Here is a 25,207-nt window from a genome sequence, read left to right on the forward strand (position 1 = left end):
GTGAAAGTGGATCAGTTGAAGGATTTAAAACATTTTCAGAAAAACACATTTTTAGTCAAATCTGGTGCTTTTACGTTTGATTCATGCAGGACATTTAACGTAGCTTTTTGTGCTGTGAAGAGTCATTTTCAGGTTTACATAAATCAAGCTTGCTCACACATTATTAGCATGAATCTAATTGACCAAAGAAACGGCCGTATTTATGGCATCTTGAATGTTAATCCTCTTTACAAGCTGCAGCCTGTTGGTTGGTAAGTCAACTTGTGCTGTGCAGCCAAACATTGTTCAAACTAATACAACTTTACCTTTAATACTATCCAGAAGTTTCCAGACTAAAAATGTCAGGCTGAATTTTGGGGAAAAAAGAGGGAAAATGTTCAGGAGGAAGTGTGTAGAACCGTTGGTACTACTCAAGAACTCAAGTTCCACATAGCAGTAAATAAAAGACCTAGACAGGACCTTTCCTGCAACCCAGTTCTGCCTGAATCCATTCATTCTCTCCTCTCCTCCGTGAACACAGCCCTGTGTTGGACCAGCCATGTTTATGAATAACACCAAGACAGGGCTTGCTAAATTATGCATGGCCATGCATTTCCTTTCCCCTGGAACCGGGAATGTGCAGCCTCCTCTTCCAACTCCTCTCATCCTCCTCCTTTCTCTTTCTCTTTCCTCTCTGTTCCTGTTCCTGTCCCCCCCAGTGGTCTATCAGTTGGTGTTTGAAGAGATTTAGACAAGGTCACCTATAAATAAGGCATGCTGATTCTCCTCACGTCATCATCGCAGCCTCGTTATGCCTTACGTAGTTATCGTCCCCTGTGGTTGCAGTGGGCTCTGTGTTGCTTTCATCCTCTATTCATTAAAGAAGAGATGACTGGAAGATTGTTTTAGAAACCAACCTCCTGCACATTTTAAGCCTCAGAATCCCTCTTGGATATGGATGGAGCTTTTAGAGCTTTGGTAGGAGAGATGTGGATGATAGAAAGAGGCAGCTGTCAGAACACTGCTGGTTACACTCTGTCACCATCTAGTGTCTTAGGTCACAACTGAAAAGAGGTCTTGTTTCCTTGCAATCATTTCTCCTCTAGTTAATATTTCGAGCCTATTAAAGGCTGTGTTTTAAATTCACTCAAGCATTCCTTCTCTCTACAGGCATTTCCTTGCACTCTGTTTTTACTTTGTTGTGTTTTTTTTGCGACAACGCTTCACTTAATGCTTCACTTTTGCTTTTTTTTCAGATTGTGCAGGATGTGGTCGAGACATTAAGAACGGACAGGCTCTCCTAGCATTGGACAAACAGTGGCATCTGGGCTGCTTCAAGTGTAAGGCCTGCAGTAAAGTGCTGACTGGGGAGTACATCAGCAAGTAAGCATCTCATATCCACTGAAATTACAGGCTGCTTTGCCAAATTCCGGCTTGCATGAGGTTCACGCATGAGGTTCACACACAATTTGATATTTTACTGTCAAGTCCCTGCTGCAGAGATCTGTCTGTCTTCACTCAGGGACGGCGCCCCCTACTGTGAGAAGGACTACCAGATCCATTTTGGAGTTCAGTGTGAGGCGTGTCATCAGTTCATCACAGGGAAGGTGCTAGAGGTAAGACACACACACACACACACACACACACACACACACACACACACACACACACACACACACACACACACACACACACACACACACACACACACACACACACACACAGACGCATCCCATTCTTCAGCTTCAACATCCCTCTGAGTCGCTCACTATTACAGGCAGATGTCTCTCTGTGCAGCCAGATGTGGAATTTTTAATATACTTTTGGAAACAGATTCAATATTGCACCTGGATTTCATGAGAGTCCTGCCTAAGGTACGTTTGAAAGAGTGAACAACTAGTTTCACTTGAATTTGAGTAATTTTAATTCAAGTACTACCATTACAGCAGATGCATTTGGGAAGTATACCAATAGTTTCAAATGAAAGTTTGCGTTGGTTGTAATGTCTAAATTCTGCTCATCATTAAGACAGAGGATGAAGCCTTGGAATGGAATTGTGAAATGTAGTTTGATAATCTCTGGTGTAATCTCTTCGTCACAGAGCCAAAGAGACTCTGGACATGACTGTATTCAACTAAAAGATTAATTCTTAGCAGATTTATATGTCTTTCCAATTCAGCCTGAATACACTCCATTGCACAGGCTCATACAAGTTCACTTTGCCACAAATTATAAAAATATTACATAAAACACAGAATGTGATCTGACGTTAGGAAGCGATCCGTATTCAGTAAGACTGTACGCCATGCAGATGTTATGAAACTCTTGTTTAAACGTCCGTAACGCTGTCCGAGTCGAGTTCATGTAAAACGTTATCGACGCTCTTCGTGATCACTGGCCTCTTGAACAAATGCTAGCCTGTCTGTTCTGCAGACAGCAAACCACTCAGACGTTGAGTTACGTGTCATTAATGGTATGAAAATGTCACTGCTTGCCAGCCAGCCAGGTTTACAGTAATCCAGCACTAAGGCCGGTCTTTATGACAATAGGAAAAGGCCTCGGCATCTCACTCCTGAGCCGCTGCCAATAGATCAGTGGGGCCAAAGCCACAGCAGTCTCTCTGATAGTCCAATCCCCAACCCGAGAGCTGGGTCTGATACCGTGTAACCATTGGTGGGTTTGCATACTTGCTGCTCCTCTGGGTGTGCAAAGTAAATGGCTTATTATTAATGCAGGGGTAATTAATGCAGCTATTAAAATCTGAGAGAAATATGAGAGAGAGAGAGAGAGAGAGAGAGAGAGAGAGAATTGGGTGGGAGGTGCTGTGAAGGGCTTGCTGCTCTGTAAAATGTGAAAATGCAAATGTTAAGTCAATGGCCTCATATCTCTCGGCCTCGACGATTGGCCACTTGCCAGCTGAAAGGTTACTGAGGGTTGTTATACAGCAGGCACAATTTATTTCGGGTATTTTATCACCCTCGGTCAAAGTCCCATCGGCTTTGCATGCAAAGTGCCTCGTCAATGTAGACGGAAATTCGGGCGCTCTAGCCATCAGATAATTTTATTGGATCACATTATGCCGGTTATCACAAAGAGGGACGCTCAGGGAGAGAAGGCAGATGGGCTGTGTCAAACAGGCAGGTGTTCATATTCATATGGTGGTCATATTCTATAATAACTGAACAATCTTTCAATTTTTTCCTGACTGAAAAAAAAAAATATGACTGGAATACATTAAATGAAATACATTAAATGAAGAAAAAAAACCCACAATATTTACATTAACCCTGCAGACCAGTCTCAGGGAGACACATTCACCAACAGATGCCCACTGTGCAATTTCATCAGCAGTCAGTCTCGGAGGAAGAGAGAGACGTTTTACTGGAGCTGATGACACTATCCCTTGCTCTAACAGGGCTTGGGTGTTAGAGGAGGGAGATGCAGCTGTGAGCCGGTCGAGTTTTGGGTCTATTTCCTGGAAGTGGCAGCTCCACGCTCCACTAGTTTTATTTTCCTGTGATGACAAGTCTGTTCTGTGCGCTCCGTGTTTTCCAGGCAGGAGACAAGCACTATCACCCTAGCTGTGCGAGATGCAGCAGGTGCAATCAGATGTTCACAGAAGGAGAAGAGATGTATCTGCAAGGTGAGCGGACACATCACATGATAACTTTGTTACTCCTCTTTGGTTGACAGAATGTGGAATGGCAGGCTTCTCTGTAGTTTGAGTATGGCTCAGGGGTATGAAACCCGACTTTTTCCTTTCTTATTATCATTTACTGTGTGATTTGTTTGCTTATGCGCCGCGCTGCTGACTCACTGAGTGCTGAGAGTTAATTTCCATTCTGTACTGGAAACAAATTCCCACAACTCTAGCTACGTAGCAATTGAAATGAAGTGAGGTGAAGTCTGTGGTGGTCTGGCCACCACAAGCTGACAGACATTATTCTAAACTCCTTCTTTAAATCTCTGAAACTACAAAAGAGATTCACACAATTCTTTCAAAAGACATATTTGGAGAATGCTGTTGAACATGTCACTTCAAAATCTCCCATAGGTGTTAAGCTGGGTTGAGATCTGCTGACTGCAAAAGTCACATAGCATTGTATCACTTTTTGTTTTGCATTCAGTGACCCCAGTTGTGTAGAAGCATGTGCATTTGTGTGTCCACTCGTTTACGGAGGTTTTTCCATTCGCTCTCCAGGTCCCAGTCCACACTATTACTGCAACATTAGTCCATATAAAATAGTCTTTTGCACAGTCATTTTTTTCCTTATATACTATGTACTAGGTGTGTTTTAGACAGCCTTTAATCAAGTTTGTCAATAACCCATGTGTCACTCATCTGTACAGCATACGGATATTAACGTGTCACCTTTCAAACACACTTTTGGATAACATTTAGTCATATTTGCAAAATGTCTTAATGTGCGATAATGTGAATATATTTTATTTCCATAAGTAAATGTATTTTCTCTCCTTAGGATCAACAGTGTGGCATCCCGGCTGCAAGAACACCACCAGAACAGAGGAGAGACACAGGGAGCGGGTAGGAATTTGGGCATCTCTGACTCCATCGTCCATGACTTTGCCTCGACTGAATGCACCTTTCTTCCTGGAAAAGATAGAAATTCGGAATATGTAACGAAACAGCATGGGCTGTTCCACTCCCCCTGGGAACTGTTAAACCCTAACCTACCGTGGTTGACATAATTTGCCTATCGAGGCGGTATTATGAGTGTGTGTGCGTCTGTGTGTGTGTGTGTGTGTGTGTGTGTGTGTCCGTGTGTGTGTGTGCCTGCCTTTGCATGCGTGTTTAAGTGTTTTGCATTTGCATATTCACATGTTCGCCTTGACGTATATGTGAACTGTGAGTCGGGCTAAAGAGGCGCAACCCCTTGTGTGATGTCCTGTGAACCCCCCTCTCCCTTCCTCCACAGCTATTGCCTCCGTCCCTCTTATTCCTCCAAAAAACAGAAAGGCAGGTACTGTATTCGCTATTGGCTATGAGATGGCATCATCCTGTGTTCCACCATGTACATAGGACACGATGCACTGTATGCTGCCATCTGCTGGAGACAGCATGCAGTGCAGCCTCTGTGTGTCACACGGAGCCATTCACTCTTGTCCTTTTAACACTTTAGTCAGCGCTCATATCAAAGGTGCATGAGACAAAGATATGAGTACATTTGGAGGAGCAGAAACAATGGACGCAATCATAGATGACTAATTTGTCTTTTTCAAATTCCCCATTTACCCATTGGGTGAAAAGCTCATTTAACACTCAGACCTGCTGCTGCCATCCAAACTTTCCATTTCCCATCAACCAGCATGAGGTTCTTAAGAACATAGAATCACAGAGTGAAGCACTCATTCACTTTGCACATTGGCAAATGAATGACCTAATCATGAAATAACATGTTAGTATTTCAAAGTACTTCATGTTATTAATGGAACGTAAATACAGGGTTTGTCAATCCCCTCTCATCGCTCATACAGTATAAAAGCCAAACGTGTTTTGAGTAATTGCCACGGTGATGTGCAGATGGCAGGTGGCTGTGGATCACGGGAGACTGACTGCTTGACAGACGTTGGGACTAACAGCCACTTGTGTGTGTTTTTCTTTTCTTGCAGCCTACGAGGTCGTCGTCCGAGAGTATTTGTTCCAGACCTGGTTCAAGCATACCTGGCTCACCGGGTCACACGATCTATGTAAGAAATGTCACAAATTCCCTTTTTTATAAAGGCCTCTTTTGACAGTTGAGCCTTGCTCAGTGATAGAATGTTCTACCTTAGTAAACCCCATTTACCCCTGTGTGTTTGTGTGTATGCATATTTGTCTTTATTTGTCTCCCTAGGCAAAAGTAGACAATGAGATCCTTGATTACCGAGACCTAGCTGCCATTCCAAAAGTCAAAGCCATTTATGACATTGAGCGTCCTGATCTTATTACCTATGAACCTTTGTACACCACCTCCCTGGATGAGAGAGAGGAAAGAGGAGAGAGTGTGGGAGAGGTAATCACACAGACCGCATGCATCTGTTCCTGCATGCATGCCATCTTTATGCACATACAGCTCTGTGCATTAAGATCAAATTATCCTCTGTTTTGCTGTTGGCTAAGTTTTCCTACAGAAAGACTTTTTCTCATGAAAAAAATAACAAGGAAAGAAACAAAAATAATGCGGTGTTTAAAGCCTGTATACAGTACTGAACTTCTTGTGTCCCTCACAGCTCCACACTGCCAGGAGGGAGCGTTCCCCCTTGCCCGATGACAGAGTAAGATACGTCACCGTGTGCTGATGATGACAAATGATCCTAAATCAACAATGATATTCATGTCTGGCTTTCTGAGCTCTTTTGCCTCTATGGAGCAGGCTAACATTAGCAAAATAAACTGTCACAAAAAACGCTTAGAATTGTTATAATTGTGACTTGTTTGATTCTAGTGCTCAAGAAATATGTCGCCAACTCCATCTGGTGAGGTGAGCATATCATTTTGTCATATTCACTTTTCTCTGTATGCGATGTAAATGCAGCATGCGATGTCTCATTATTCCCTTCAATTTGTGTGATAACCTGTGTGTGTGTGTGTGTGTGTGTGTGTGTGTGTGTGTGTGTGTGTGTGTGTGTGTGTGTGTGTCAGGGCTCTTACGACAGGAGGGAACGCATCCTCCAAAGGTCCACCAGTCAGGGCTCCCTAGGATCACCAGTTTATAATCGACATGGTTACACCCCCACCTTGTCAAGGTCACCACAGCATTTTCACAGACCAGGTAAGCGTGTGTGTGTTGTTCCAGAGTTTGTGATACAATTCTGTGTTTAAAAAAAATAAATTACAAGGTGGATTGGTGAGATCTTTACTGGTCAGGTAGATGACAGTTAAAACACAGTGGATGAGTTCACTGACCCTCCACCTTAAAACTCCCTCCTTCTGATCACATACTTCGCCAAAATTGACTTATGATTGTTTTGTTCAATACATTCTTTGCTTTAATGGTCAATCCATCTTTTTTGCAGAATAACAACCGTAAAGTCAATCTTGCGCCTTTAACAACACAGCTACTGTTTCCATTAAAACATTTGATTTTAAAGTGTAACACTCTTCCTCGTTTCTGACTGTTCATCTTAAATACTCCTTTCCTCTCACTTTGGGTGACTTTTATTTCCTTTTTTTACGACATTTGATTCCTGTATATCCTCCTTTTCTTTTGTCCCTCACCTTCTCACCTTCTATCTCCTCCCAACACTGACCACCTCTGCTGCCTGGCCCTGGGGTTTTGTCCCCTGTCCCACACCCTCCCTCCCTGCAGAGGCTCTGACAGGCATGCAGAAGCTCTGCTCCTCCTTGTGCAGTAACAGTGTGGGCTCCAGAAATAGTGACTCCCGCCCCACCTCCCCTTTCAGACACCACTTCCTCCCCCATAGCCAAGGTAAGGGCCCCACTCCACTCCTCTCCGCTGTCCCCCCGAAGGCAACATTTCATCTCCATCGTCACCTGAAAAGCCACCTCCCCGTCAGTGCCACCATCTCTCATTCTGGATCCAGCGCCATTTCTCATTAGACTATATCTGCCATCCTGAATGGTCAAACACATGCAGCCAAGGCACTGATTCTCACTAACTAGCATGCACCTCTTCAGCTTTGCCTTTCACACCGTCTGCCAAAGTATCTGACAGGCTCTTTGCGTTTGTGTTTTGCATGCACTTGACTCGAGATATATTAGTATATATATACTAGTATAAGACAAGTATATAAGACAAATCCAATATCCAAACTTCCCTGATATTTGGATGATGGATGATTTTTTGCATTGTCAGAATGAGTCTCCACTAAATTGTAAGTCTGAGATAAAAGGAAAGGGTTTTCCGTTGCATGCGGGGGGTTATTAACTTTTTAACCGTGATTGAACCGTGAATTCATATTATTCAACAGACTAACAGACATTGTAGTTCATAACCCATAGCACATTTCCCATTCTCGTTTTTTTTAACTCTGCTCGTTTTCTCCGCTTTTGTATCTTCATCATGCACATAGCATACTGCTCCATTAACTGCATTCCTCAGAAGCAAACCGAATGTCTCCCATTCGCTCAAAGTAGCCTCGGCTGGTCCCGTTGGGTCCTGTGTGTTTCACCGTTCAGACTGTGGTTCCCCGTTAGCATCCCTGCTTATGTTCTGTTCTTGGTTCTTCTCACTGGAGGCACTGACCCGCCGAGTGGCCGGAGCTCCCCCCTCCCGCTCAGGCCCGACAGCCGGCCGGTCACCCCGCCTCTATCTCAGACCCCTAAACATTTCCACCTCCCAGGTAGGAGCTGGAGCGCACCCTGTCACTGCTCGTCCCTATTTTCTCTCTCTCTCTCTCTCTCTCTCTTTCTCTCTCTCTCTCTCTCTCTCTCTCTCTCTCTCTCTCTCTCTCTATTTCTCTCTCTCTCTCTCTTTCTCTCTATCTCAGTGGTTCTCAACCTTTTTTCACTGATTGTACCCCCTGTAAAATATATCTTTTTAGCCAAGTACCGCCTAACCAGCGCAAAGCATTCTTGGTTGAAAAAAAGATGAAATACACAGCGCTGTGCCATCAGTGTATGATTTAATATAGAATATATAAAATTCAGTTTATGAACTTACACTTACATTTGATATTCAATGGTTATTGAATATTTATTAAATAACCATTTCAAAGGATTTTTGAATGGATGCTACTTTTACATATATTTTAAAAAAATCTCACGTACACCCTGGAGTGCCTTTACGTACCCCATTTGAGTCCCACTGCTCTGTCTGTCTGTCTGTCTGTCTGTCTGTCTGTCTGTCTGTCTGTCTCTCTCTCTCTCTCTCTCTCTCTCTCTCTCTCTCTCTCTCTCTATCATTATACTCAATTTAGGATCAGCTTTTACTTTTGCCCTCTCTTCTTTCATATTGCAGGAAAACCGTTGAAATTCAATGTAATCCCGTTGTGCAAATGCTTGACAATAGATTTGATTTTTTTTTCACTGGTAGAGGCACTGTATAACCTGTAAATGTTATTTCTGTCTGTATTTTAATGTTTTCAGATCAGGGGATCAACATCTACAGAAAACCACCTATCTACAAACAACACGGTACCTCTCCTCCTCTAGTAGAGCCTGTTTTACTGTTAAAGGAGAAAGGAAAATAAATATCTGAGTACAAATCCAGGGCAATACTCAAGGTAGTTACGTTACTGAGCTGAGCTCTTTCCTGAAGGAGCTTTCGCTAACCAACTGAAACTGTGTATTCATCTAGCCATGTAGTCACCCCCAGTGTCGGTGTATGAGCACTGTTTGAAGTCTGTCTCCAATCCTCTTCAGTCTGAACTGAAGCTCGTTTTAAACACTGCACTTTCTCTGTCTCAAGTTACAGGAGCAACGTTGTAATTTTCTGAAAGCGAGACTATGTAACTTTTGTACATAATAATGGCATTTGGTTTCCCAGGAGTCATTTCCGTTAAAGGCAACCTGAATGGCAGGACAACAAAATGTCTCCTGCTTAGCTACAATGTGTTTCCCTAATGTTTCACATTTGTGATGCAACGTGAAATGTGTTGAAATGCTTATATCTGCGGCAGGCTTTAATGTGATTTAACAGGAGAGATAAAGTCAGCAAACTGACTCGGTAATGTCAGTTACCCTGTAATATCAACCTGAAGTTGACTAACGCTACCTAACATTAGCCACTACAGTGGTCATACCAGACCAAGTAAGGCAGTAGCAACCAAAACCTTGAGCGCATTGAGTTGAACAAGGGTGCGTTTTATTGCTTCGGGAATCAACTTTTTATTAGTTAGTTGAAGAATCCATCTTCTATTTTTTTCAAAAGTTACATAGTCTGGCTTTAAATTGAGTCTGAACAAATACGTTAATGTAAGCACTTGTGTAGATGCACGCCAGCTGGTTTTGAGACCTTTCTATAACTAAATGGTGTTTTACACTACAGGTGTAGTATTGAGATGTCACTAAAATCCTCCTTGAAACATCCTTAAAACCACATTGACTCTTATCCACTGGCAGTTCATCACCACTTATTTCAGAATATTACATTTAGGGCTCAATCCAAACTTCAGGAAAGACATTTTGTGGAAAGCGTACATTTTAAACCTGGACTACCAAGGATTAAATGAACCTTGAATCTGACGATCAGATGGTGTTAAGAATGTTTACCTGTGGTTAAAACCGTGGCTCCGACACTGATAGATCAGTTCCCATGGTTACCAACCTAGATACAGATGCCATAGCTCGTCAAAGCCAGTCTGCTGATGACATCATCAGATCCGCCACCTTCCCCGCTGCCCATGCTCCCTCTCTGGATGACAGCTCACGGAGTGAGGGCGACCGTTGGCCCTGCTCTCTCGCTGTATTAGGTACAGTAGGCTCCTGATGGGCATGCTTGCACTGCGACCTTCCAGCGGTACAAAAGACACCTCGCCACAACCTAACTCTTCTTGTTTCTCCCTTCCAGCTGCCCCAAAAGCTTTAACTGCATCCCTGCTTCGCTCCGAGCTCACGCTTTTATTCGGGCGTTTCAGTATTTGCCTTTACGTTTTGCTTGCACAAAGCAGAAGCGTTGTTTGGTTTCCGTTGCTGCCCATGTTATTTTCTGCTTGAGGTATAGCATCAGTTTTGCCATTTTATGATGGGTGCCACCAGCTTTACACAATAGTGCCACAAATGACTTGGACAGAGATCACTGAGACTGACTTCAAACTGACTTTTGTCTGTCTGTCTTACATTGTGCTGTTCTGTGTATTTAGCATCCAGTAAAATCTTGACATGAATGATGAAGCGGGAACATCTGTCATGTCAGTGTAGCCAAATATTCCAATAAGCCCCCCTGTTTGTCTGTCTCGTCAACTCTGTCTCACATTTGTGTTCTTCCGTCCTCCTATTGCTCATTGACTGTGCGTAATCCTCCCTGCTCTACAGCCAAATGAAGCCGCCACATCTTTCTGTCCTTCACTAAATTTGAACTGTGGATGGAGCATTTCATCTGGTTGTACTCATAAAAGTACATGTGAAGCATGGTATCCTCCAGAGAGATGTGTGTGTGTGTGTGTGTGTGTGTGTGTGTGTGTGCGTGGGCGCGTATACGTGTTTTAACTTTTGGGTCTTGTGTATGGCACCCATAGGTTCAGAAGGGAGGAGAAGATCCAGAGAAGAGGACGAGGAAGAGGTCTTGAAAAAAAAGCAGCTCCACGAGGAACATCTCAGCAAGGTCAGTGAGATAACCTTAAATCTTCATTTTAACATCTGTTTCTTTCACCGCCATGTGAGTGAAATGAAAGCCATACAACGCATGCTTTGTGTCCTTAACGCTTGTGTCATAGAGTGATTGAATTATTTGAATGTGTGTAGATTCAGTCTGGTTTGGGAAAGCTCATCCTGAAGGAGGAGATGGAGAAAGAGCAGATCAGGGAACGTCATGCACGTAGCCTCTCTGCCCAGCGCTGCGACCCCAAGCAGACCAACTGTGACGCAGGTACGGAGCAGCTTCATCAGCGAATACGCTCTTGAGTTGTCAGCAGTGTACTCTAACAGAAGGACTGTGCTATATTACACTTGTAGATCGCTGCATTTGTTCTGCTGGAACATGTCTGGATGATGAAACGGCTTTTTAAACATCTCTGTTCATATTAATGTTTCTCATTCGGGTCAAGATATTCTTTTATTTAAATTTGAACATTTTGTTACTTTTGTTTCAGATCCGACTTCTCCGACCAAAACTAACTCTCTGCCTGGCTATGGAAGGAATGGACTGCATCGGGTGAGAGCTCACTCATATTCCCAATAATGTTGTTATTATGTAACACAGACATTTGAGTGCAGATAAATGACCATGGGAAACATTTGAATCCCCAAGAAGCAGACATTGCATGTTAAATGCAATATATGTTGTCACCATTGCCGGAAATGCTAATTATACACATGTTTAATACATTTACTAATATGTACTAATATAAGCATAATTCAATCAGCAACAAAATCCCCATGTGTCAATGTTGATGTACTGTCGCCTGTGTCCCCACAGCCCCAGTCAACAGACTTCACCCAGTACAACAGCTATGGCGACATGTGTGGAGGAGGCAGAGGTGAGAGCTGCCACCAGAATGTGGCCACCAAGCAAATCTCTTGCCAATGTCACCAGAGCTTTTCAGCATCAGTAATCAGAAATGGCTTGCCACGTGTACATAAATGGACAAATATTTGCATAATGATTCACACAATGTGTCATCAGGGACAACAGTGTTGTAGATAGTAGCCTGGCAGGGGATTTGACAGCAAAACCATTAACTGTGAGTCTCATTTTCTGTCCTATGTTGTCCTGCAGAGTTTCAGGTATGTCTCTCATCTGCTTTTCCACATGGCATGCTTCCTCACCTTGCATCATGTATTTGCTTGCTCATGGGTTTGCAAAAGGCACCCTGCCCTGAATGCACACCGCCCACTCCAGCCACATGCTTGCATCACTGTCTGATTTAAAGTCAACTACAGGGCATGCAGTGCAGTGATTTAAAATGCCCAAACATGCACTGCCCAGTAGCTGATCCAGTGTACTGTAAATGCAATGTACAGTCATCGCCTCATGTCTTGTTTTGTGTGTTGTTTACCAATGTAATGACTCAAGCTAAATGTCACATTTAATCACATGATTTTAAAATTCACCAGAGAAAAAAAACAATACTGCAGAGACATTCAGAAAACATGTCAACGACTGCCCATCTCGATTACTAATTAAGATACTGAACAATATCCAAGCTACTTGCTCCATCCAGTGAAAACTGTGCCCACAGCCATTAGTGGACATATTCATGCCATTAACCCTGCAGTCCCCTTCCACTATATTACATTTGTGTATGTTCTATTCTTTAGCACATTAAGGATGGCCGTGCAGCACTTGCAAGGATGGACAGGGGAGTATCTATGCCTAATATGTTGGAACCAAAAGCAAGTATCTTCTTCTTTTTGTACTGATAACAACAATGTAATTACACTGAAATATGTTACAACATCTATACATTGTTCACTTGCTTTAGTTCATTTTAACTTGTGAATGAGGACACATTGTGCGACTAATATAGAAATAGTCTAACCTCGACATTTCAACTAAGAAAAAAAAAAGAGGACCAGCACAAAAGAGGAGGAGGAAATTAAATAATTAGCATGTTGTATTCAGCCTCATAGTACGGGGACATTGGTGGAAGAAATAGGGAACTAAAAGAGATTTTACTGGAGGTGAAAGACTCACATTAGCCTGATGATTTAGCATGCTGCTTCTGGAGCTGCCGAGTCACGCTTAGCATGCTGGCTTCTCCATGCTCATCTGCACATAGCTTTGACTCAAAGGGGCTGGATACTGTATGCAGCATACAGTGGAGAATCCAACACCCAGATTGTCATCCAAACAACTCATCTCACTATATACTGCGTAGTATATAAGGCATTGTACATTACGGTGTGGATATGAGTTGGTCAGAAGCCTCAAAGAACTTCTAGTTGCTTATTAATGAGCATTTCAGCCCAAATAACAACGATCATTTGCCTGTTTCTTCTGGTACAGAGGGGATTAGTTATTTAGAAAAGTAGAAGCACCTCAGTTTTCCGGGACGATCATTCAGACGTGGATATATATTGGCCTACATTACTGCTGTTAGTTTTTTTTTCTGTTTGCACTAAATTACTCTCAAAGTACAACCCTTTACATAACTCTGTTTTCATGTGTTTGCCCTTACCTAATCTATTGCACGTTGTCTACACTGAAAAATAGTGTGCACATCATTATGGCACCCTGCATTTGCCCAACGACCTAAAAAACAATTCTCACTCCCAGTCAGCCTCCTGTCACATACCTGTTCTCCCACCCAGTGTTCCCTCTGTCACAGTCAGAACTACCGAAATATCAATATTTTAAAACTATGTTGGATAAAAAAACGATTTGCAGGTTTGTGTAGCTTAGCCCTAGCTCGTAGGTTTGACCTGTTTCACTGACGAGTGTCTCCCTCTGAAGGTGTATCCCTATGAAATGCTCTTGATAACCAGTAGAGGGAGAGCTAAACTGCCCAGGGATGTGGACAGAACCAGACTGGAGGTATCAGATTTCCACCTGACTGCCCGCAATTGATACTGGATTTCTCTACTTTGTGTAAATAACATGTTACACAAATACAACTGTAGCAAGGAATGTGCAGTATCCATTGCTTCTTGTCATTTTTGCAGTGACCCCTTTTGTGGCTTTGGTGCTAACCACGAACAACCCCCCCTCCCTCCTTTGTTTTCTCCACCTTTGTTCTCAATTCTAGCGCCACTTAGCACCTGAAATGTTCTTTGACATCTTTGGAATGGAGATCCAGGAGTTTGACAGGCTTCCCCTGTGGAAACGCAACGACATGAAAAAGAAGGCCAAGCTCTTCTAGCACTCAGAACAGCATGCACATACTGTACATTCATTCAGATAGCACACGACAACTGTAATCTAGATGTAGGTTTTTTGGTTTATTTCCCTTTCTTCTGTTTTTTTTGGGGGGTTTTATCCTGGCATAATCAAGGAAGCCGTGAAATGGACTATTTTTTTTTTTGCTCTGATGCTTCCTGAGAATGATTTGTCCAGAAAGACTTGCACAGAAAACAAGGAATGGAAATCTATTCCATGTTCAAAAATGACAAAGAATGAGAATGAATGATAAATAGGGTCTTATTTCTTTTGACGGCGCTTGTTTTACTTCTTGCTTTGCTTTGAGTGGAACTGCTTTCCTTTCTTTCTTGCTTGTTTCTTCCTACTATTTGTTGCTGTTGATTCCTGTGGAACTTTGTAAGTACAGTAGAACCTCATGGCGTCATTACGAAATGTCCATGCTCGTAGCTTGAACATGTGTCAGCTTTCCTTCGCTTGGGCTGAAACGGTCTTAGTCCAAAGTTTGCAAGAATCGGCTCAGTGAGTCTTTGAAATCATTTTTTTTTTTTAAGCCGCTGGGAAAGCAGTCAGCAGACCCACTAACTGTTTTACCGGATCTACATGGAAACGAATCATCCGAGTACCTACACATCTCCTTCCCTTGGCTACTGTACACGCCAAACATTCATCTGACCCTCACAAAAAGAAAATGTCTCTCTTCTCAGGCTCTCATAAACATGGCCAGACACTTCCCCTTTACATGTATTGGAAGTACAAATATATTTTAATGCCGTATCCGACATACAATAGCCAACACATAGATAAAACACCTAATGTAAGAAGCAACTGTATTTGAAAGTACTGTTTTATAAATGAAAACCCACACTGCCATTTGTTGTATTGAAATCTAAGCCAATAAAGCTTTAAATCACCATGAACCATATGATCCTCAGCTATACCAAAGGTACCTATCGCCTCTTTTCTGTTCTCTGTTTTCTTCTCTGGATTTCACCAATAAACACACAGCGTCTGTGATAGGGTGAGAGGTTTTCTGAGGACTGTTTGACTTTCATGTGGGGGAGTCTACACAAACTCTAATCTGTCCTGTGACGAAATATCTTCTTACATGAGCTGGGCCTTTTACTATGATACAAATATATAAAGTTCAGTTTTTAAATGCTTCTCAGTTTATTGTTAAATATTCCTCTGATGTAAATACACAGGCTAGTGAACAAAAGCTACCAAGTAATTATTTTGTCACTATTCACTATTGAAACTTCATTACAGATTGTGCCTTGAAAGCCCATTTGCAGCACATCATGTACTGTATAAGTGAGCCTTTCCCAGGCATACCACCGTTTTTTTCTTTGAGAATAAATTATAAGGTTTTATTTAATTCAAAACAGCTATTTGTGTTCATATTTCTATATCAATTTGGTTTAAAGTTACAATCTCAAAGATCTCCATTTTGTTTTCTTTGGTGGCGCCCATGGTGACGGATCCCTCTTCTCAAAGATACAAACAAATTCACAGAAATGTTGACACAGACACCCAGTTTGTAATAAAACTGCAAGGCCAATGGTAAGCCATAGATTCGGTCACTACAGGCTCTTTTCACAGCAGCCATTTTACATGTAATTGCTGGGTAAACACAGGTGTGAGGATACTAACTATGGCAATGCTCTGGGATGGTGCAATAAATAGAATGTGAGCATTTGGTATTATATCAATTACACCTGTGTTTACTCTGCTATGACATGTTAAAAGGGCTGCTTTGAAAAGGATGCATTGCGTTACCTCATTCGGCAATAGATAGTGACTTAACAGAAATATATCTGAATTAAAATATTCAAGATCATTTCTTAGAAAAAAAATGTTTAAATCCTTCTTGGGAAACACAACATGTCACTGTGAACATTAAATAGCAATCTGTTTTGTTAGTTTTGTGTGTTAATGCAGTTGCAAACAATGATTATTTAAACACTCTCTCAGATTGATGCATTCAAGTGCAATTGGGAAAAGAGATACCTAAAGACCTGGCAGCTGAAGCAACCTCTTTAATGCAATAAACTACCAAATTATATTTATCCTGTGAATATCCATGTTTTCCTCTTGTCTGTCTCTGCATTTCTGTTTTCCTCGAAAGGTTTATGAAAGCTGTGCAGTAAAGCAGCTACCTGTGAATAAATATCCAAAGTCAGTCTCTCACCTGAAGATTATTTTAAGACACTACTCTGAAGACATTTCAAGGTCAAACTTGTTATTGACTTAATCACCCCACAACGATAGAAAATACAATATTCAGAAAGTCAATTTAATAAATAACTTACCTAGAGCATTTTCAAAGTCTCATACATTTTAGTTTTCACACTATACTGAAATTAACTGAATAATGTCTCCCTGGATGGCAGAAGAAACCATTAAAGATCCCCTCCAGATTTATTTGAAGATAAAATACTCTGCTTAGAATAATATTTTTCCCACAAAAAATAATGAATAAAGATGCATCTGCTCCTTCTGCCACCTAAAATACAGAATAGATGGCTATTGTGGAAGGAAAATGTTTATATAATCACGGACAAATACATATATATAAGGAAATGTTTTATCCACTTAATATCAAATCCAATAAGTAGTTGTAAATCTCATAAAACAGCAGCCCAAGTATTGTTCATTTTAAACAACGAACAGAGGATATCTCCTTCACTGAAAAGATCATCCTCACTGTGTGTGCGCTGGAGGTTTCAAGTTTTCACACAACACTTGTGTAAGTTGAATACTGGAATACGACCGGCTTCCAAACTTGTTGTGATTTCATAAAATCCTACATAATATCCACATAAGCATATTATTTAAGGTAATCTCAGAGAAACTTTCTCCTTCACCAGATGAGTGTCAAAACAGCCTTCTAGAGTCAAACAGTGCTCCTACCTACCTCCTTCTGTACAGTGAAGCACCTACTTGTGGTAACATGTACAGCATGTGTTTTTGGGTGGACGGGGGTGTGTTTTGGAAAATGTCTTTGATGGTATAACACATTTAGCAATGTGTACTGTAGAACAAAATACACAAAAATACCAGAATGGGTCTTCAAATGCTAGACCCGCATCAAAAAATATATCACTTGTACAGTGAATGCTTGTGAAAGCTGCAGTGTGGCCTCATTCAGTCACAGGGGGAATTATTGTGGGACAAATGTGAGCGATTGTGGACATAATGGTCATAATTGCCCTGCTGGACGAGGCAGCACTGACAATAGACATAACTATCAGCTTGTTTAGGTGGCAGCAACACAACAAATGCCTTTTCATAAACCAATCGAAGAGAAAGACTGAAGACAAGGTGGTAAACATACTCCTGTCAGTCACTCAGCTCTGTTGCTGTCGACATCAAATCTCACAATGAACTGCTTCTGCAGCTGCTCTACACCACAAAGAATCTGTCTGTCTGCAGTTGATATGAGCTGTGCTGAATATTTATGCAACTCTCTCTGCAGGATACATTAGAAAAGCACCAAGAGTGTCTAGAGAGGCAAAGGGAAGCAGTGAAATACAGACTGAAAAAACTGGCAGCACGACAATCAGAAATCGCAGTAAGTTGTTGAAATGTTGCCACAACATGCAATCTTTCTGTCTTTATTGTGATATTACATTTGAAAATAAGCTTGTGACCTATGATCAGGCAGTATAATAAACTATAGCTGCTTATGCCGGACTCAGAAAAAGTCTGCAGTGATGAGGGAGAGCATCATACGGAAATATCAGGAGATTCAGGCCGTCCTGGACGAGGACCTGAGGAGGACCCTGTCCCACCTGGAGATGGAGGAGCGGGCTGCTGTCTCGGCCCTGGATGGGCTGATGGAGGAGAACTGTTCTCTGATCCAGGAGATAGAGCAGGACCTGGCCCGACTCACTGTGGCAATGGATCAGACCGACACAGAGCCTGATACACCGGTGATTAAACTTAAAGTCTAGTGGACCAAATATGGTTTGAAATGTAATATTTACCTGCTCATTTGTGTATGGGAACAAACATGTTTACGTTATGCTTTCAACGTTCCTTTAATCTAGCTTCTCTGCTTTTCTTCAGTCTTTCTTTTCATACCCTGAGCAGCAAGACTTGGAGACAGTGGACAGGTATGGAATCAAATCAAAATTGATAATAATGAAGGCGGAGCAACAGCAGGTGATGTTTCTCACCGTGGTCTTCCTCCTCCAGAGTGGTGGATCTGCTACACAGAACAGACCCGAGCAGTGTGAGCCTGGACGAAGTTAAAGCTGACCAGATCCTCAGCCTCACCAACAGCATGCTTCTGCTTATCAGCTCACAGACCCCGATAATCAAGAAACTCACCAAGAGTTGTCAGTTCACACCTTATTTCTATCGTGTTCATAACCACAACTTGACCTCTTTTTTGTAACTTCCTGTATTAAGGTTGTTGAATATGTGTCTCCAGATTCCAGCGAGGTGTGTCTGGACCCAGAGACGGCCCACCCAAAACTGATCATCTCCCCGCAAGGGGACAGCACCACCTACACTGACACCTGGCAGCAACTTCCTGACCTCCCTGGCCGCTTTGACACCACCCTCAATGTCATCAGCTTGCAAGGATTCAGCTTTGGTCGCCATTACTGGGAGATTGATGTGACTGGGAAGACGTACTGGGAGCTGGGCGTCACCTATCCAAACATTCCCCGCAAGGGCACCACTGAAGACTGCTGGCTGGGCCGGGGTGACGAGTCCTGGTGTGTAGAGTTCTTTGATGGGGAGTATACAGCCTGGCACGGAGGTGTTCCCCATCAGCTGCCGTTCACAAAACGCTTCTGTCGGATTGGTGTGTTGTGTAGTTTCCCCGCAGGGTTGGTGACGTTTCTTGAGGCAGACAACATGACACCACTGTTCTCCTTCTGTGCAGGAACCTTCTCAGACTGCCTCCACCTGGCCCTGTGTCCTGGTCATGACCACAATGGCACCAATGCTGAGCCTGTTGTGATCTGTAATGCTCCATCTCCTACTAGTGATCTTTGATTAATATTAGAAAAGTAATTCCTTGCTATAGCACCATTTTCTAATAATGCCCCAATTGTAAAGGTTTATAATTAAACAACACTAAGAATCTATGCTAGCAGCTCTGTGAGGCTTAACACACGGTGGTGTTTTGAGCTATTTGAGCTCACGCTAACATGCTGATGTTTAGCAGGTACAATGGTAAGCATAGTTTTGGTATAGGATAAGACACAATTGCTAATTAGTACAGCTAAAGCTGATACAATTTTGTTATTCAAGTATTCGGTCATAAACCAAAGTACAGGACAAATGAATAGTCTGATCTGATGATGGTGCTACGAGAAGTCAGCAGAGCAGGAAAGTTGTTGAAATTCATCCTGACGGGGACATGAATGTCTCTTCCAAATTTCACGGCAAACCATCCAAAAGATGTTGAAACATTTTGACTTAAGCCCACAAATGACAAACACATGGTGGTGCCACATTAAAAATATGATTCATCCTCTGGGGACCATGAATGTATGTGCAAGTCAATACACTCAGGCAGTAGAGGAAATGTCATAACACCAAAATTCATCCTTTGGACACTTTGGATATCTGTACAAAATTTCACGACAATCCATTTTTGTTCACATAATTCTATGAAAACCAAAAGTGTCATCTTCATGGTAGCTCTACAAAAAAAGTGGGATCACCAAAGTCAGGAGGAATACTCTTCTGGGGACCATGAATGTCTGTGCAAAGTGTTATGCCAATCATGTTTAAGATATTTCTGGTCTATTTTAGTGAAATCTGTCAGCTTGTGAAATATCTTTCTCCCTTGTCTTTGGTAATAATACATTATAAATGTTATCAATCCCATTTTACAAATACTCTTGTGTTTCCCACTTTCTAATAATCTACTCAGACTAACACTGAAAATAGTAATAAACTGGTGATAAATGGGTTTTGGACCAGATGCTCTGCAAACATATCCCACAAATGGTCTAACGGTCCAGTAGCGTCTTCCACATTCATTTGTAATACTCACTTATATTATTAAGAGTTTACTAAACAGACAAAGTAGACGTCATGCTGGAGGAAGATGAATATAATCCTAATAATACAGGTCACTTAATATTGTTTTTATCTGATCAATAAACCCATTACTTACAACTGATAACGCCTTTATAAAGGGTGCCTTATAAGAAAATGGTACCCTTATTAAATACTGTAGTACTGAATAGCTCCTCTTTGAAATGATGGAACGCATTCCAGGTGACATAGAGGCACAATATGATGAAAATGTCTCGTGGGAAGATCTCAGAAGAAATCATGTTTAAGGAGAACACTACACACTTCTATCAGCTGCTGCATCAAGTATATTGAACTTTCAAACGAATGTACAGAAATATTACAAGCAGTGTGGCCCGTCATTAAGTTCCCTAAACTAAGAAAAAGGACCATGAAAACAGTGCTTGACGCATATTGAGTTTCAGTTTTACTAAAGCATAAACAGTTACTGATACTGTTAAACAAGTACTGCTATTGTATATTTGAATGAACATACTAGTATTACATCTGACTGATTTAGTAAATGTAGAGATCTAAAGAGCACACAGTACTTTATCATGAAATGCACCCAGTATGTTTGGATCCAAAGTCCATATTCAAACAAACAATTGGCTTTGTAAATATGCTCTCTGAGCCGTTGTGTTACATCTGAGCACAACGCTCTTCCAATTACATCAAAATCAATTTCAATGAATTTCAATAAGAAAACAGTTTCAATCATGCCAGAGACATTAATCTTGATTTTGCAGCATTTATTTGTCCATTTAAAGTGTTCCCGAACATGACATATTATCTAAAAAAACATCCCAGAGCACAGTTAAAATCAATAAAGGTTAGTCAACAGCAGAAAAAAGCCTCTGAATCAAAGGTTAGTGTACTTACACAAATGTTTTAAAAAGTGTGAGTGATCGGCCGGGCTGCGCACTCTCCTGGATGTCCTGTGATCCACTGCCATCATGAACCTAAAGCTCCTCTTCTTATGCCTCGTCTTGGCGGTGCTCCTCGTACCTGCTGAAGTATGTATTCACTTTCTTTATTATTGTGCAGCAATAAGCAAATGCATTGGCCCTTATTTACATTGTTGCAATGATTTTTTTTAAGGCATTTTGCTGAGATAAAACTTCAGTAGAGCTTGTTGTCCTTGTTTCTGTTTAAAACCCCAAATGTACTACATTTGCAACTTTACATTATCTTTTATTATTATGACTCTTATGTGGTGTCATCAAATTATTATTCAGCTGAAACGTAAAAAGCACAAACACAAACACCATCCTGATCGTGATCGTGAGGGTCATGGACCTGGCCATAAACACCACAAAAAGAAAGGAAGGGTTGAGGAAATATTGAGAGGTAAGTGCTACTTTTTATTCATTTTAAAATATTTCATACATAGATCAATATTTGACATTTAGTTGTAAAAGGAAAGAGCAAGAGGGAGACAATAATGCTATATATATATATATATATATATATATATATATATATATATATATATATGTATATATATATATATATATATATGTATATATATATGTATATATATATATATATATATATATCATTAAGGGAAATTATGATTTCAGACTTGTTCTTTGGGATCCTGGAGAAAGCTAATGATGATGATGATGATGATGACCAAGGTAATTCAGAATGGGTTTTCGAACTTCAAGAGCCAGAAGGTGAGCGAGTGAACACTCTGTCAAACTATGTACACATGTCTGCGTAATATCACCTGTTTTCTCATAAACGTTAGCATTCCATTGGAAAGCTCTAATCTAAAGCTCACGTTCCCCTCTTCACTTCTCTCATTTCTCAGGCCTATGCGACCCAAACCCTTGCCGCAACAATGGAGTTTGTGAGCAGAAAGGCAAGAGGAGGTTTGAATGTGACTGTCCCAAACCTTTCAAGGGAAAGAAATGCCAGAGAGGTTTGAAGAATCCTTATTTGTTATCTTGTTGTGGTTGTCAGACTGGTCATATATGTACAATGAGCAAAAATTAATGAAAACTACCGCGTCGTCACCTCAGGTCCCAAACACTGTAGAAAAGGTCGATGCGGGCGTGGTGAATGTGTGCTGACTTCCACTCCCCCGTTCTATGAGTGCAAATGCAAGGAGCCCTTCCAGCCTCCACGCTGCACACACTGTAAGGAGTATTTATTTCTCCAAATAACATTGAATACCTCTTTTCCACAAATTTATTCAGATCGCAAAAGCAAGCTTTCACTGTTAACCATTTTTCTCCAAAGTATCACTCTGTGAGCCCAATCCATGTAAGAATGGTGGAACATGCATTAAGGACGGCAATGACTTTGACTGCATGTGCCCGACGGGGTACAGAGGACGTTTCTGCCACGTTGGTAAATTCTTCGCCCTACATTATTGTTGTCCTTTTCCCAGTCCAACATATGCATCATCACAACTCATATACTGACTGAGTGAGGTACATTTCTTAGGCCCGAATGACTGCTATGTGGATGACGGAGAGTCATACCGCGGCAATGTGAGTGAAACTGATGACGGCCAGGAATGCCTCTACTGGAACTCTCACTTCATCCTGGAGAACGGAGCTGATCCCTTCAACTCCTTTGAGGACAAAGACGGACTCGGCCCTCACAACTTCTGCAGGTCAGGAGAAAATACATAAGTGCATTCAAATAGCAACGGAAACCTACAAGAGGATGCTCACTCACACATTCTCTATGACACAGAAACCCAGACGGAGACGATATGCCCTGGTGTTTCTTCAGACAAGGCAGCAGGTTGTCATGGGACTACTGTGATGTCACAGAGTGTCTTACACCAACAGGTCAGCTGCACAGCATCAGGCAACTTTATGATGAAGAGTCAACAAAACCAATTGTTATCTTCTCTTATCTTCTTGTGCATGTGTTTTCAGGTGTGGTGCCAACTGAAATTGACCCTACAGGCGCTAATCCCACTGATCCCTCGCCTGCCACACCTCAAACCACTGCTCCCTCGCGCCAACCTACCACATCTCCACCCCCAGCGACCGCCAAACCGACAGCTTGCAAACCCTTGACGACTGTGAAGCCCACCGAGGATCCACAACCTTCTCCCACACCGGCTGTAGGTACTCCCACTACCACCGCTCCACTGCAACAGTTCGCCACCTGTGGGCAGCCTCAGCCAAAAAAGACTGTTACCCGAATTTTTGGGGGTTTGAAGGTCTCCCCCGGGGCCGCACCCTGGCAGGTGTCCCTGCAAGTGAGACCGAAGAACTCCAACAGCCAATTCAGACACACGTGTGGAGGAGTACTCATCGAGAGCTGCTGGGTGCTGACAGCTGGACACTGCATGTAAGCACTACTAGCTATCTACATTTGTATTATTATAGAATAGCTTTCACATTTTGTGTTAATGATTATGGAATCCTGTGTTGTTTGCACAGTGAACAAATGAAGGACATGCAGGTGGTTGTGGGAGGTCTGTCGCTGAATATGGACGAAACAACAGAGCAAACCTTAAAAGTTGAGGAGGCTATTCGACATGAGAACTACAGAGAGAGCCTTGCAGCTGTTTACAACGACATAGGTGATCCATCTGTCTCTCTCATTTATTATGAAAAAAGCAATGATAATACAATATTAGAACCCTTTCAGCATTTTTAGTTAACTGAGGATGGGATGTGAGAGTAAAATAGCACCATTTGTATTGATAAGAAGAAGAAGATGTGATGTACTGCATTCATAGTCCATGAAGTACATTTTTTATTTGATTTTTAAAAAGTAATGAGATTGTGATGTAAAAATACAAGAGGTGAAGTACTTTATCATTTAATTTTTGTGTGACTTTTATCCAAACTACATTCTCAAAGCCTTATTGAGGCTGAAAGGCACTGATGGAGTTTGTGCCAATGAGACCCAGTTTGTGAAGACAGCCTGTCTGCCCGATGCCCAGCTGCCTGATGGGATGGAGTGTACAATTTCTGGATGGGGTGCCACTGAGGACTGTAAGGCTACATTTGCATAACCACTGAAATTAGAGATAACTTTCTGTAATACAACTTTTTTGTTAAAACTAACTTTTTTCCACCTTCTCTCTGCAGCTCAATATGGCTCCAACCACCTGCTGGAAGCCAATGTCTTGCTGATCAGCCAGGAAAAGTGCTCTGAACCCCAAGTTTATGGCAGAGTGTTGGATAATTCTATGTTCTGTGCTGGCCACCTGCAGGGAGGGGTGGACTCCTGTCAGGTTTGTATACAGGAAATATGCATGCTATCATTCAAAAAACCTGCACGTCTTAAATTGTGTGCATTTGCTATCTGTGTTTTCAGGGTGACTCTGGAGGACCACTGACTTGTGACCAGAACAATGCCAAAGTTATTTATGGTCTGGTGAGTTGGGGGGACCAATGTGGAAGGAAGAACAAGCCTGGGGTCTACACACGGGTCACTCACTTCCTGGACTGGATCAAGTCAAAGACTCAAGCAGCATCTCCATAAACAACTAGGCAGCATCCCGCCGGTGGAGCAAGTCTTACTCGTCATGATTCAGCATTTGGGTTTTGTGCAGTTGTACCTGGTATTTAGCTTTTCAGTACAACATAATTTAAAAACCAAATGCTAAATACTGCCTTCTTAAATAATTTGGAAAAATGTGCATTGTTATTGAAGATGAATGTGTTGTTGAACTGACCAAACTGACTGTTCTGTGCCTCATGTCTTCCCTGTGTGTCCTCACCCGGGTCAGGATCAGGATAATGAGACTCCTAGTGTTGGAATGTTTATTTACAATTTTTTTCATGAAT

General features: G+C 41.9%; 3 protein-coding genes across 3 annotated transcripts in view; all 3 read left to right on the forward strand.

Moving 5' to 3' along the window:
- ablim1a (actin binding LIM protein 1a) overlaps nt 1-15,776 on the forward strand; it is a gene marked incomplete at its 5' end in the record, with an annotated part of 33,459 nt that extends 17,683 nt beyond the window's left edge. The window contains 18 exons of the mRNA XM_079229670.1: nt 1,236-1,362; nt 1,502-1,595; nt 3,535-3,622; nt 4,461-4,525; nt 5,611-5,688; nt 5,835-5,993; nt 6,426-6,461; nt 6,623-6,752; nt 8,179-8,283; nt 9,029-9,076; nt 11,125-11,204; nt 11,345-11,468; nt 11,692-11,753; nt 12,018-12,078; nt 12,318-12,325; nt 12,860-12,934; nt 13,995-14,075; nt 14,287-15,776. Coding sequence (XP_079085796.1) covers nt 1,236-1,362; nt 1,502-1,595; nt 3,535-3,622; nt 4,461-4,525; nt 5,611-5,688; nt 5,835-5,993; nt 6,426-6,461; nt 6,623-6,752; nt 8,179-8,283; nt 9,029-9,076; nt 11,125-11,204; nt 11,345-11,468; nt 11,692-11,753; nt 12,018-12,078; nt 12,318-12,325; nt 12,860-12,934; nt 13,995-14,075; nt 14,287-14,400 — 1,535 coding nt within the window. The 3' untranslated portion in view covers nt 14,401-15,776. The remainder of the gene's footprint in view (nt 1-1,235; nt 1,363-1,501; nt 1,596-3,534; nt 3,623-4,460; nt 4,526-5,610; nt 5,689-5,834; nt 5,994-6,425; nt 6,462-6,622; nt 6,753-8,178; nt 8,284-9,028; nt 9,077-11,124; nt 11,205-11,344; nt 11,469-11,691; nt 11,754-12,017; nt 12,079-12,317; nt 12,326-12,859; nt 12,935-13,994; nt 14,076-14,286) is intronic.
- A 1,818-nt stretch (nt 15,777-17,594) lies between these two features.
- LOC306746818 (E3 ubiquitin-protein ligase TRIM21-like) lies at nt 17,595-19,406 on the forward strand (the record flags this gene model as incomplete). The annotated part of the gene is made up of 6 exons (XM_079229799.1): nt 17,595-17,723; nt 17,875-17,970; nt 18,098-18,331; nt 18,468-18,514; nt 18,597-18,739; nt 18,835-19,406. 6 exons carry the CDS (start codon nt 17,595-17,597, stop codon nt 19,404-19,406), a joined length of 1,221 nt encoding a protein of 406 aa, XP_079085925.1.
- Nucleotides 19,407-21,394: 1,988 nt separating this feature from the next.
- On the forward strand, nt 21,395-24,902 carry LOC306746819 (hyaluronan-binding protein 2-like; the record flags this gene model as incomplete). Its single annotated transcript, XM_079229800.1, has 12 exons — nt 21,395-21,454; nt 22,045-22,117; nt 22,255-22,365; nt 22,466-22,582; nt 22,686-22,796; nt 22,893-23,064; nt 23,148-23,245; nt 23,336-23,756; nt 23,849-23,991; nt 24,275-24,409; nt 24,506-24,651; nt 24,735-24,902. 12 exons carry the CDS (start codon nt 21,395-21,397, stop codon nt 24,900-24,902), a joined length of 1,755 nt encoding a protein of 584 aa, XP_079085926.1.
- Between the last annotated feature and the right edge of the window lie 305 nt (nt 24,903-25,207).

The sequence above is a fragment of the Taurulus bubalis genome, assembly GCF_910589615.1.
Source record: "Taurulus bubalis genome assembly, chromosome: 14".
NCBI lineage: Eukaryota > Metazoa > Chordata > Actinopteri > Perciformes > Cottidae > Taurulus > Taurulus bubalis.